The sequence below is a fragment of the Hypanus sabinus genome, unplaced genomic scaffold (assembly GCF_030144855.1).
Source record: "Hypanus sabinus isolate sHypSab1 unplaced genomic scaffold, sHypSab1.hap1 scaffold_1341, whole genome shotgun sequence".
Classification (NCBI taxonomy): Eukaryota; Metazoa; Chordata; class Chondrichthyes; order Myliobatiformes; family Dasyatidae; genus Hypanus; species Hypanus sabinus.
Window position 1 is genome coordinate 19,080 of NW_026779411.1, and position 13,015 is coordinate 32,094.

At 46.2% G+C, this 13,015-nt stretch overlaps 1 protein-coding gene across 2 annotated transcripts in view; it reads right to left on the reverse strand.

Moving 5' to 3' along the window:
* Window positions 1-518: 518 nt before the first annotated feature.
* The window catches only part of LOC132386844 (NACHT, LRR and PYD domains-containing protein 3-like), a 39,942-nt gene continuing 27,445 nt past the window's right edge, over window positions 519-13,015 (reverse strand). For both annotated transcript variants that reach the window (XM_059959187.1, XM_059959188.1), the window contains one exon: window positions 519-4,868. In XM_059959187.1, the coding sequence (XP_059815170.1) occupies window positions 3,127-4,868 (1,742 nt within the window). In that variant the 3' untranslated portion in view covers window positions 519-3,126. The remainder of the gene's footprint in view (window positions 4,869-13,015) is intronic.

The window sequence follows — 13,015 nt, forward strand, 5'->3', positions numbered from 1 at the left end:
GACATTTATCAGGATGCTGCCTGGTTTAGAGAGTATGGATTATGATCAGAGATTAAGGGAGCCAGGGTTTACTCTTTGTAGAGAAGGAGGATGAGAGGAGACATGATTGAGGTGTGCAAGATATTAAGAGGAATAGACAGAGTGGACAGCCAGCGCTTCTTCTCCAGGGCACCACTGCTCAGTACAAGAGGACATGGCTTTAGGGTAAGGGGAGGGAAGTTCAAAGAGGATATTAGAGGAAGGTTTTTCACTCAGAGAGTGGTTGGTGAGTGGAATGCACTGCCTGAGTCAGTGGTGGAGGCAGATACACTAGTGAAGATTAAGAGACAACTAGACAGGCATATGGAGGAATTTAAGGAGGGGGTTATATGGCAGGCAGGTTTTGAGGGTCGGCACAACATTGTGGGCCGAAGGGCCTGTAATGTGCTGTACTATTTTATGTTTTATGGAACATATAGAGATTAAAGAGGAGGAGATGCTTACTGCCTTACAGCAAATAAAGGTAAATAAATCCCCCAGGCCTGACATGATATTTTCTCGGACCTTGAGACAGACTAGTGTAGAAATTGCAGGGGTCCTGGCAGAAATAATTAAAATGTCCTTCGCCACAAGAGCGGTGCCGGAGGATTGGAGGGTAGCTCATGTTGTTCCGTTGTTTGAAAAAGTCTCCAAAAGTGCACCAGGTAATTACAGGTCAGTGAGCCTAACATCGGTGTTAGGTAAATTATTGGAAGGTGTTCTGAGAGATCGGATATACAAGGAGTTGGACAACCAAGGGCTAATTAAAGATAGTCAGCATGGCTTTGTTCATGGCAGATCGTGTTTAATGAATCCTGTAGAGTTTTTCAAGGAGGTTACCAAGAATGCACATGAAAGAAAGGCTGTGGATGTTGTCTACATGAACTTTAATAAGGCTTTTGACAAGGTCCCACATGGGAGGTTAGTTCAGAAGGTTCAGACAGTAGGTATCCATGGAAAGGTTGTAGATTGGATTCCAAATTGGCTGTGTGGGAGAAGACAGAGAGTCTTAGTGGATCATTGCTTCTGAGACTGGAGGCCTGTGACTAGTGGTGTGTCTCAGGGATCTGTGTTGGGACTATTGTTGTTTGTTGTCTATATCAATGTACTAGATGATAGTGTGATAAGTTGGATCAGCAAGTTTGCTGATGACACTAAGATTGGAGGCGTTGCGGACAGCGAGGAAGGCTTTCAAAGCTTGCAGAGGGATCTGGACCAACTGGCAACATGGGCCAGAAAATGGCAGATGGAAATTAATGCAGACAAGTGTGAGGTGTTCCATTTTGTAAGGACAAATCAAGGTAGGACATAGACAGTAAAGGGTAGGGCACTGAGGAATGCGCAGGAAGAAAGGGATCTGGGAGTTCAGATACATAATTCCCTGAAAGTGGCGTCACTGGGAGACAGGGTTGTAAAGAAGGCTTTTGGCATCCGGGCATTCATAAATCAAAGTTGAGAATAGGAGTTGGAAAGTTATGGTGAGGTTGTACAAGACATTGGTGAAGCCAAATTTGGAGTATTGTGTGCAATTCTGGTCACTGAACTATAGGACCGATATCGGTAAGACTGAAAGTGTGCAGAAAAGATCTGCGAGGATGTTGCTGGCTCTTCAGGAGTTGAGTTACAAGGAAGGATTGAACAGGTTAAGACTTTATTCCTCGGAGCGTAGAAGAATGAGGGGAGATTTGATAGAAGTTTACACAATTACGAGGGGAATAGATAGGGTAGATGCGAATGGGCTCTTTCCACACAGATTAGGAGAGATAAATTACAAAAGGACTTTGCTTCAGGGTGAAAGGGGAAAGGTTTAGGGGGAACGTCCTCACTCAGAGAGTTGTGAGAATGCGGAACAAGCTGCCATCTGATGTGGAAAATGCGGACACACTCTTAGGTTTTAAGAATAAATCTGATAGATGCATGGATGGGAGAGGTCTGGAGGGCGATGGACTGGGTGCAGGTCAATGGGACTAGCGGAATAAAGTTTTGGCACAGAGCAGAAGGGCCGAATGGCTTGTTTTCTATGTTGTAGTGTTCTATGATTTTACGATTCTATGAAGGAATATGGGGAGGTCAGTTGCCACAGGAAGAAGGGGGATGGGGAAGACAGATCCCACAGGTGGATGGAGAAGTGAGATCCCACAAGCGGAAGGCGGATGTGGAACTGAGATCCCACAGGAGGAAGGGGGATGGGGTAGAGAGATCCGACAGGAGGTAAGGGGATGGGAAAGATAGATCCCACAGGAGGAAAGCGGAATGGGAAGGGATACCACTGGAGGGAAGGGAATGGGGAAGAGAGAACCTTCAGGAGGAAGGGGGATGGGGAAGAGAGATCTGACAGGAGGAAGGGGGATGTGGAAGATAGATCCCACAGGATGAAATGGGAATGGGAAGGGATACCACTGGAGGGAAGGGGATGGGGAAGAGAGAACCTAGAGGTGGAAGGGGGATGGGGAAGAGAGAACCCATAGGAGGATGGGGGATGGGGAAAAGAGATCTGAGAGGAGGAATGGGGATGAGGCAGAGAGATCCCACAGGAGGAAGGGGGATTGGAAGAGAGATCCGAAAGGAGGAAGGGGAATTTTTGTACGCGTGTGTTGGGTCTGAACAGAGACCCAAAGGAGATGCAGCCTCGCTCTCTGTGTATCTGGTAGTGAGCAAAGTCACAAACAGGAAAGGGCAGGGGAGGGCAATCTCACAATGGTATTTCTTTCCTTCTCACTGGGACAGTCTGCAGACGGCCTCTTGTCCCTCACCGGGAAGGGGGTGTGAATCTTTGACCCATCTGCTGCAGTCAGTGTCGGTCTGGGTGTCAGTAACAGTGAGAAGGAACATTGTCAATGGACGTGTCACAGGCAGCAGGAAACACGGCCATTCCTGTGATTTACTACCATTAAACCAATGGTCGTTGTTCACTGATCTGATGAAGTCTCCAACATCCCTTCACAAGGAACCACAGAACCCTCCTGTCCTTGGGGAATTGCTGACCGATCCCCTGGGCATTTGTCACAATTCTTCACAATCTGATTTAACACAGTTTAACCCAAATCTCTTTACATTGAAATGACACAATAGAACAGTTTCACAGTTCCGAGTGAGAGATAAATCAAGTTACCTCAACTCCTGGCACTTGTGCAGCCCGGGTCCCAGCCGCTGGATTCCCTCACACTGAATGTGGCAGTCCTCCAGGTTGAGGTATTTTATTGTATCACAGAATCCGATGACATGAGACAGGATCGCGCAGTCAATCGGGGTCAGTGTCATTCCACTGAATGAAAGTGTTTCCACAGATCCCAGTGCGGCCTGAGCCAGTCCACGATTCTGAGACTCAAACAGGTAGTGCAATGTGTTCAGGAGCCTCCTTTTACCAGCTTCACTCCCTGTGTTTCCAATCTGACGTTTAACCTCCTCCTTCACCCAGTCAATCACCCGGCAGGTTGTTTCATGAGGAAATGGACCCAGAAACTCCACCAGGCCCCGAGCTGTCATTGGAGAGGAGAGACCAGCAACAAAACGGAGAAATATCTCAAATCGCCCATCTGTCGTGTTGTGGGCTTCAGTGAGGAATTTCAGGATATCCCCGGGATGTGGATTCAGGAATTGTGCAACTGCAGCTACAAACTCTTGGATGGTGAGGTGTGGGAATGTGTACACCACGCTCTGGGCAGAATCCTCTCTCTCCAAAAGCTCCATCAGGAACCCGGACAGGAACTGGGAAGGCTGCAGACTGTAGTTGACCAAATCTCCATCTGTAAACACAATCTTCTTCTCCAACACTCCTCTGAAGGCCATCTGACCAACCCTGAGTAACACATCACGGGGTCTCTCAATCTCACGGCCGTGGTTTTTCAGGATGTTGTAAATATAGTAGGAGTACAGTTGGGTGATGGTCTTGGGAACTCGCTGTTGGTCCCTGACTCTTTGTGTGAAGAAGGGGCCCAGTGTCAGAGCGAGGATCCAGCAGTAGGAGGGGTTGTAGCTCATGGTATACAGGATCTCGTTCTCCTTCACATAATTGAAAACAGCTTCCGCCACCGTCTGATCTTCAAAATGTCTGATGAAATATTCCTTCCGTTCCTCACCAACAAATCCCAGGATTTCAGCCCGGACACTGATAACCGCCTTTTCCAATAAATGTAACGCAGTGGGGCGAGTGGTCACCAGCACTGAACACCCTGGGAGCAGCTTGCCCTGGATTAAACTGTACACAATGTCAGACACTTCACACCGCCACTCGGGATCTGGGCACTGGTGTTTGTGTTCTGTATCTCTCTGACTGTCCGCAAAATCGATTTTGTGTTTGAATTCATCCAAACCATCGAATATAAACAGCAATCCCTCTGAATTCTTCAAGACTTCTCTCAGGATATTCCCAAAGTAAGGATACTGATCCAGAATCAGTTCCTTCAGGTTTATTCGACAGTCAATACTGTTTAAATCTCGGAATTTGAAACTGAAGACAAACTGGAACTGTTGGTATATTTTCCCCATGGACCAGTCATAAACAATCTTTTGTACCATCGTTGTTTTCCCGATCCCCGGGACTCCGGCCACTGCTGCTGAACTCCCAGATTTGGATTTAATCCGGGAAAAGCTGCTCTGGAATAACTGATCAGTACGAATTTTTTCCAGCTGTCTGCGGAGTTGTTTCTCTCTATAATCCTCATGGTGTCTGCCTCTTGCCAGCAGCTCATGTTCCACCAGTGTCCGATCTCGAACAGTAGAAATGACCGTGAGCTCAGCGTATCGATCAGCCAGCTGGAAAACCTTCACCTTCTCCGTCATCAGGATCGTGTTCACTCTCAGTGTTTCAGTTTGTGCCCGCAGAGTCTCCTTGTGTTTCTGTTGAACATCTTCATGGGAACAGAGAACATATTCAAAACGTTAAACGGCTCATCTGACAAAGAACTTTATAACGGTATTTCAGCATTCAGTGTTTGAGATTACATGAATCAATTCAATGCTTCCATAGATATTAGGACAGAAAGTAAAATTCTGTTCGCAGACACGGAATTGACAGCAATGGATGTCCCTGAAAATGTCCAGTCCTCATGTTCTGGTTCTAGTAATTTGTGAAGGTGAACATTCCCCTGATTGCACTTTCTCAGGAAGCTTAAACAAGCATCACTCCCCACTAACATCTTAACTACATTCTACAGAGGCGTGGTTGAGAGTGTGCTGACCTTTTGCATCACAACCTGGTACTCCAGCTGCAGTGCTGCCGACAAAACAGCCTTGCAGGGGGTGGTTAGGGGAGCAGAGAAGGTTATTGGGGTCGCCCTACCTTCTTCCAAGACCTCTTTCAACGTCGATGCCTCCAGAAGACACGGTACATCATTAACAACCCCTCACACCCTCTCCATGAACTGTTTGTTCTTCTGCCATCAGGTAAACGTTACAGGAGCATCAAAACTAAATCCACAAGGCTACTAAACAGCTTCCTCCCACAGGCAGTCAGACTGCTAAATAGCTGCTCTATCTGATTCTGCTCTGGACACTTTTAACTTGCACCGGACACTTATAACTCGATTTAAAGCGACATGTGGCTGTTGTGTTTTATTATTTATTGTTGTGTTTATTATTTAGTGTTGTGTTTGTTATGTTATGATTGCACTGCTCCTGGGAACCGCTGTCTCATTCTACCCTGCAGAGCTGATGTATGGTTGGAACGGCAATAAAGTTTTTGAATCTTGAATACCCTATTGCAATCCTGACTGCACTCCCGTTACAACAACATTTCACTATATTTAAAGCATTGTTTGCCTCATTAACAGACGCTGTTAATGTTGACCTGGTTTGGAACTATGGAGAGCAGGACACTGTGCATTTTGGCCAATCTGCACACTGGGGAGTCACAGGTGTCCACTGCTCTTGCATCAAAACAGGAGCAGAATACGCGGTAAATACTCAAGTCGGGCAGCGTCTGGGGGAGAATCACAGTGAAGTTGTGGATCGATAACCCATCAGAATTACAGGAATGAAAATGGGTAGTTTTCAATCGCAGTGATGGAGGATTGGTGGAAAGATGGAATCTGTGTTAATGGAATAAGCCACAAGGGTCTGTCTCGGTGATGTACATCGTGTCTGTGGGAGAGGGTGGTGAAGTCTTGGCAACTGCTACTCATCAGTCTTGCTGTGGGGGTTGGGGCTCTGTCTAATGAGGCCTCCGTCTGTCAGAGTCGGCCATGGATGCCCTGCCCCTGCAAGCCGGGACACTCCGATATGGAGAGGAAGCTTCTGCCGATGTAGCAAGCTCCCTCTCTACATGCATCTGATGTACACAAAGGAACGGCATAGACTGACACAGCTTGGCACCAGAGGTGTCGCAGGAGATGCCAGACTGCATTGAACACCATTTAACACTGACTCAGGGACTCCAGCTCCAGGCTTTCCCACTGGGTTTACTCCCAAACTCTTCCCCATGAGGGGTTACAGTTACAAGGCAGTGGAGTTTTGAGATCAGAGTTTTCTTGTTCCTGGGTGAGCTGCCAATCACAGCCAACAAGCTCCATCTGCCCAAAGCGACTGGTTGTAAGGCACCAGTAACCCACCTCTGCCTCTTCTCCTGTCAGAAGAAACGCTTCCACCAGGATTAGTGGCTAAATCTCACGTGAAGACCAAGAGCTGGACAGAGGCTACTCACCACTGGGAGCATTTAATAGGTCGTGGCAGCTCATCTGCACTGTCACCCCCCCTCCCCCCAGTTATAACAATCTTAAGCAACCGAGGGGCGATGTATTATTGACAATGAATCGGTAAATTGGTTTATTATTGTGACATGCACCACTGAAAAATGGAAAACTTTTCTGCATGCGATCCAAATAGATCATCACATCACATCGGTGCAATGAGGTTGTACAAGGCAAAATGGAACAGAATAGTTCAGGGAAACAGTGTTTCAGTTGCCGAGAAAATGCAGTGCAGGCAGACGATAAGGTAGAAGGCCAAAGGATCATTGGGAGGTCAGCATTGAGTTTTTTTGGGACTATGTTCCTAAAGTGTAGAATTCAACACCTTAAACTACAGTACTGTGCAGAAGTCTGAGGTGTATATTAGGACTGACACATTCTGTCGTTTGTTTTCTAGATTGCACTTTATCCCGTTGAGATGCGGTTTGAACGGCATCGTCTGGATGAAAGGTGCTTTATAAATAAGTCATTATTATTATTATTATTATTATTATTATCATCATCTTAGCCTAAACTGGTAAAACTTGAGGTACAGGCATAGCCAAGCACACACATGTCTCAATTGATAGGAGATTTCAGACTATTCTCGTGGTGTATAGTGTTATGGGTTTTCGAAGATTTACACAAGTATCGCCGTGTGGGCCTAATTTATTAATACTATTCTGTAAAGCCTTTAGGATGATACCAGTTATCGATATTACGATTGGGATAAATAATACCCTGTTCGTGTTCCATAGTCTTTCATTTTGCCCTTTCAATTCAACATATTTCTGGTATATTTTTTTTACTAATTCATTTCTGTAAGTTATGTGTGTTTGGAATGGCTATATATATATATTTAAAAGGTTGCTTTTGCTTGTTTATCCTGTAAAATTACATCCGAACGCAGATCATGTATTATCCTATCTGAAATAATGATCGGACGCAGTATGATATGAAGGACTCTAACTCCAAAAGTGGAAGAGGCTTGTATATTTAGTAAATTATGGGGTTTTTCATCAGTTGTAGTTTAAGCAATGTTTTTGTGAATGTTGTTCGCCATTTTATTTTGCTTGTGCAAGTAATGAGATTCAGTTGAACTACTGCAGGATCTTTTAAAGTCGGATTGTTTGTAGTTTCTCTTATAATTTTCAGCATATATCGTCATGGACCTATTGGTCGTTTATTCTGTATTATTGATAACTACATGTGTCAACAACCTTGTCCTGTATTGCTACAGTGATCTCTTCTGTTTCTGGGAAGAAGTCTCCAACTCTGAGCCAGGGGCTCGACACTTCCTTGTCGACATCTATGTCAATAGAGCTAATTGTGGATTTCAGAAAAGGCGAGATGAGGGAACACGACACACCAGTCCTCACAGAGGGATTTGATGTGGAAAGAGTGAGCAATTCCAAATTCCTGGCTGTCAATATCTCCGAGTATCTAACCTGGACCCAATATATCGATGCAGCTACAGAGAAGGCACAACAGTGGCTATATTTCATCCGGAGTTTCCAACATCACTCGAATATTTCTACAGATGTAACTTGCAGAGCATAGTAACTGGCTGCATCACCGTCTGGTTCAAGAGGATCGGAGTAAGGTGCACACTCAACGATTCAGGAGCAACTTCTCCTCGACCTTGCAGTTTCTGAATGGACATTGAACCCATCAATACTGCCTTACTAATCTCTTTTTAAATTTCTATTTCTGCACAACTTATTTAGTTTAATATTTCATATAATCACACAGACATGCACAGCTATATATGTTCAACTTCCAGGCCCTGAAGCCACTTCGCTGCTCAGCCAGATCCACCGTCTGACAGGCCACATGTCTCGCATGGACAACTCCAGGTTACCGAAAGCAGTACTCTACGGAGAACTCTCTCAGGGCAAGAGAGATCGTGGTGCCCCGCGCAGGAGTTACAAGGATCAAATTAAGCAGAGGCTCTCTCAGGCAAATATGGTCAACGAGTGGCAGCCGCTGATCCACGGAAAAGCCAGGAATTTTGAGGAACCCTGAAGAGCTACTGCTGAAAAGAAGAGGGGATGCAAGAAGGATCCAACTACCCAAGCGCCTGCATCCCAGCTGTCCCTCTGTCCCAACTGCTCCCGAGTCCACAGATCCAGAATTGGCCCCTACGGGGATCAACAATCGTGTCGTCATCCAGTACCACCACGCCCACCTCACAGACACACACACGCACACACACACACACACACACACACACACACACACACACACACACACACACACACCCTATCACACACACACACACCCTATTTGGGAAGAGAACAGGATTTAGGGTATGTTTCATGATCATTAATGCTTGGTGGAACCCCGGAATGTCCATGCCCTCAAACCTTTTTGTTCCCCGGATCTGGAGTACCTGGTGCTACTGTGTAAACCTTTCCGGCTGCCAAGGGAGTTCCCGGCTGTTATTATCACAGCTGTGTAATAACAACATCCCCCAGTTGTGTGTTATTATCACAGAGGGGAGATGATTTCCTTCAGAAATCGGTCAGGACTGTCCAAACCACAAAATTTGTATCAACAGTTCCGTGTGAACAGCACTTGCCGTGTGACCGACTGCTTACATTGCCAGTGATCAGCAGGAGCTCAAGAAATTCAGCTCCGATCTGTGCAAAGTCATCCAGGCAGCGAAACGACAATAAAGAAATCGTATTCAGGCACAGCTCTCCACCAACAACACACACAGCTTATGGCAAGCTCTGCACCCCAATGCAGACTTCAGAGCTAAGTGCAGTGGTGCTGCCAACATCGCTGCCTGTCTCCCAGAGGATCTAAGTCTCTTTACGCTCGGTTCGATATCGCCAACACCGAGACCCCGGGGAGAGCCGACAAAGCGACCTGCACATTGGTCATCTCTGAGGCTGAAGTTCGCAGGTGGACAGTGGATCAGCAGAGGCACAAGCACAAGCTGTTCCAAAAATACATCCCTTAGACACTCCAGAAACTCCCTATCCTGGGGTCCAGCACCTACCTGATTCTCCCAGTCCACCTGCATGTTGAAATCTCCCATAACGACTGCTTTACCTTTAGCACATGCCAATGTTAACTCCCTAATCAACTTGTACCCAATATCCACGCTACTGTTTGGGGGCCTGTACACAACACCCATTAGGGTCTTTTTACCCTTACTGTTCCTCAGCTCAATCCACACAGACTCTACTTCCCCTGTTCTCAAGTCACCTCTTGCTAAGGACTGAATCTCATTCCTCACCAACAAGGCCACCCCACCCCCTCTCACCATATTTCTGTCTCTACGATAGCACGTATACCCTGGTACACTCAATTCCCAGGCCTGATCCCCTTGCAGCCTTGTCTCCGTTATCCCAACAATATCGTAGTTCCCCATTTTCATCTGAGCTTCAAGCTCATCTGTCTTATTTCTGACACTACGCGCATTCAAGTATAGAATTCTTAGCCCATTCCTCCTCTCTTTGCTTAAAACACTGTCTACTGTACCTAACCCAGCTCCTTGAACCTCCATCGGGCAAATTGCACCCTGAATTTTGATGACCTTCTCAGGATCACCCAAACCTTGTACACATTTAACCCCATGCACCTTCTGACCAACCTCTGGATCTGGATCCCTGCCCCCTGCACATCTAGTTTAACCCCCCCCCACCCCCCGAGCAGCACTGGCAAATACTCCTGCAAGAATGTTAGTACCCCTCCGGTTCAGATGTAGACCATCCCTTCGAAACAGATCCCAATGTCCCTGGAACAAAGACCAATTATCCAAAAACCTGAACCCTTCCTTCCTGCACCATGCTCTCAGCCTCGTATTAATGTGCATAATCATTCTATTCTTCGCCTCACTCGCACGTGGCACAGGTAGCAATCCCGAGATTGTCACCCTGGAGGTCCTGCCTTTCAGCTTCACTCCTATCTCCCTGAACTCTCTAAGCAGGACCCCCTCACTCACCTTACCTACATCATTGGTCCCTACATGGACCACTACATCTGGGTTCATGCCCTCACTCTCAAGAATAGCCTGCACCCGATCTGAGATGTCCCGGACCCTGGCACCAGGGAGGCAACATACCATCCGAGACTCCCGATCTGCCCCACAAAATCTCCTATCTGCCCCCCTAACTATAGAGTCCCCTAAAACTATCGCTCTCTTCTCTTCCCTCCTCCCCTTTCTAGTTGAGGGTTCAACCTCTGTGCCAGAGGCAGGACCACTACAACTCATTCCTGGTAGGACAACCCCATCAACAGTATCCAGTACGGTATACTTATTGTTAATGGGAATGGCCGCAGGGGTGCTCTACTCTCTCTGCCTGCTCCCCCTGCCTCTCTGGACCGTCACCCATCTGCCTACCTCTTGGTTTTTTGGCGTGCTTGAGCCAACCAGGAACGAGGCTATTTTGGACTTGGTGATGTGTAATGCACAGGAATTGATCAGTGATCTTGAAGTAAAGGAGCCATTAGGAAGTAGTGATCATAACATGATAAGTTTTTATCTACAATTTGAGAGGGATAAGGGCAGATCAGAGGTGTCAGTGTTGCAATTAAATAAAGGAGACTACGGAGCCATGAGGGAAGAGCTGGCCAAAGTTAAATGGGCGGATGCCCTGGCAGGAAAGACAGTGGATCAGCAGTGGCAGATATTCTTGGGCATAATACAAAAGATGCAAATGCAATTCATTCCAATGAGAAGGAAGGATTCAAAGAGGGGGAAGGGGCCACAGTGGTTGACAAAGGAAGTCAGAGATTGTATAGCATTAAAGGAAAAGAAGTATGACAGGGCTAAGATGAGTGGGAATACAGATGATTGGGAAAGTTTTAAGGAACAGCAGATCTTAACTAAAAAAGCAATACGGAGAGAAAAAATCAGGAATGAGCTCAGTCTAGCCAGGAATATAAAAGGGGATAGCAAAAGCTTTTTTAGCTATGTGAAGAGAAAGAAGATAGTTAAGAACAATGTTGGCCCCTTGAAGAATGAATTGGGAGAAATTGTTATGGAAAACAGGGAAATGGCAACAGAATTTAATGCGTACTTTAGATCTGTCTTCACCAGGGAGGACACAAGCAATCTCCCAGATGTATGGATGGGCCAGGGTCATAAGATATCAGAGGAATTGAGAAAGATTGACATTAGGAAAGAAACTGTGATGAGTAGACTGGTAGGACTGAAGGCTAATAAATCCCCGGGTCCAGATGGTCTGCATCCGAGGGTTCTAAAAGAGGTGGCTCAGGAAATTGCGGAAGCATTGGTAATCATTTTCCAATGTTCCTTAGATTCAGGATCAGTTCCTGAAGATTGGAGAGTGGCTAATGTTGTCCCACTTTTCAAGAAGGGAGGGAAGGAGAAAACGGAGAACTATCGCCCTGTTAGCCTAACGTCAGTCGTGGGGAAGATGCTTGAGTCCATTATTAAGGACGAAATAGTGGCACATCTAGATGGCAGAAATAGGATTAGGCCGAGCCAGCATGGATTTACCAAGGGCAAATTATGCTTGACTAATCTGTTGGAGTTTTTTGAGGGTGTAACAATGATGTTAGACAAGGGTAAGCCAGTAGATGTTGTGTACCTAGATTTTCAGAAAGCATTCGATAAGGTGCCACATAGGAGATTGGTGAGTAAAATCAGAGCTCATGGCATTGGGGGCAGGGTTTCAACATGGATAGAAAACTGGTTGGCAGATAGAAAGCAAAGGGTAGCAGTGAATGGGTGTTTCTCAGACTGGCTGGAGGTGACTAGTGGGGTACCACAGGGCTCTGTATTGGGACCACAGCTCTTTATGATTTATGTCAATGATTTAGATGAGGGCATTGAAAACTATATCAGCAAGTTTGCTGACAATACTAAACTGGGTGGCAGTGTGACATGCGAAGAGGACGTTAGGAGAATACAGGGAGACTTGGATAGGCTGAGTGAGTGGGCAGATACTTGGCAGATGTCATTCAATGTGAATAAATGAGAAGTTATCCACTTTGGAAGCTGGAACAAGAGGGCAGAGTATTGTCTGAACGGTGTCGATTTAGGTAAGGGAGAAATGCAAAGAGACCTAGGAGTCCTAGTCAATGAAGGTGAATGAGCAAGTGCAACAGGCAGTGAAGAGGGCAAATGGAATGTTGGCCTTTGTTACAAGGGGAATTGAATACAAGAGCAAGGATGTTCTTTTGCATTTGTACAGGGCCCTGGTGAGACCACACCTGGAATATTGTGTACAGTTTTGGTCTCCAGGTTTAAGGAAGGACATTCTGGCCATTGAGGAAGTGCAGCGTAGATTCACTAGGTTGATTCCTGGGATGGCAGGGCTGTCTTACGCAGAGAGATTGGAGAGATTGGGCTT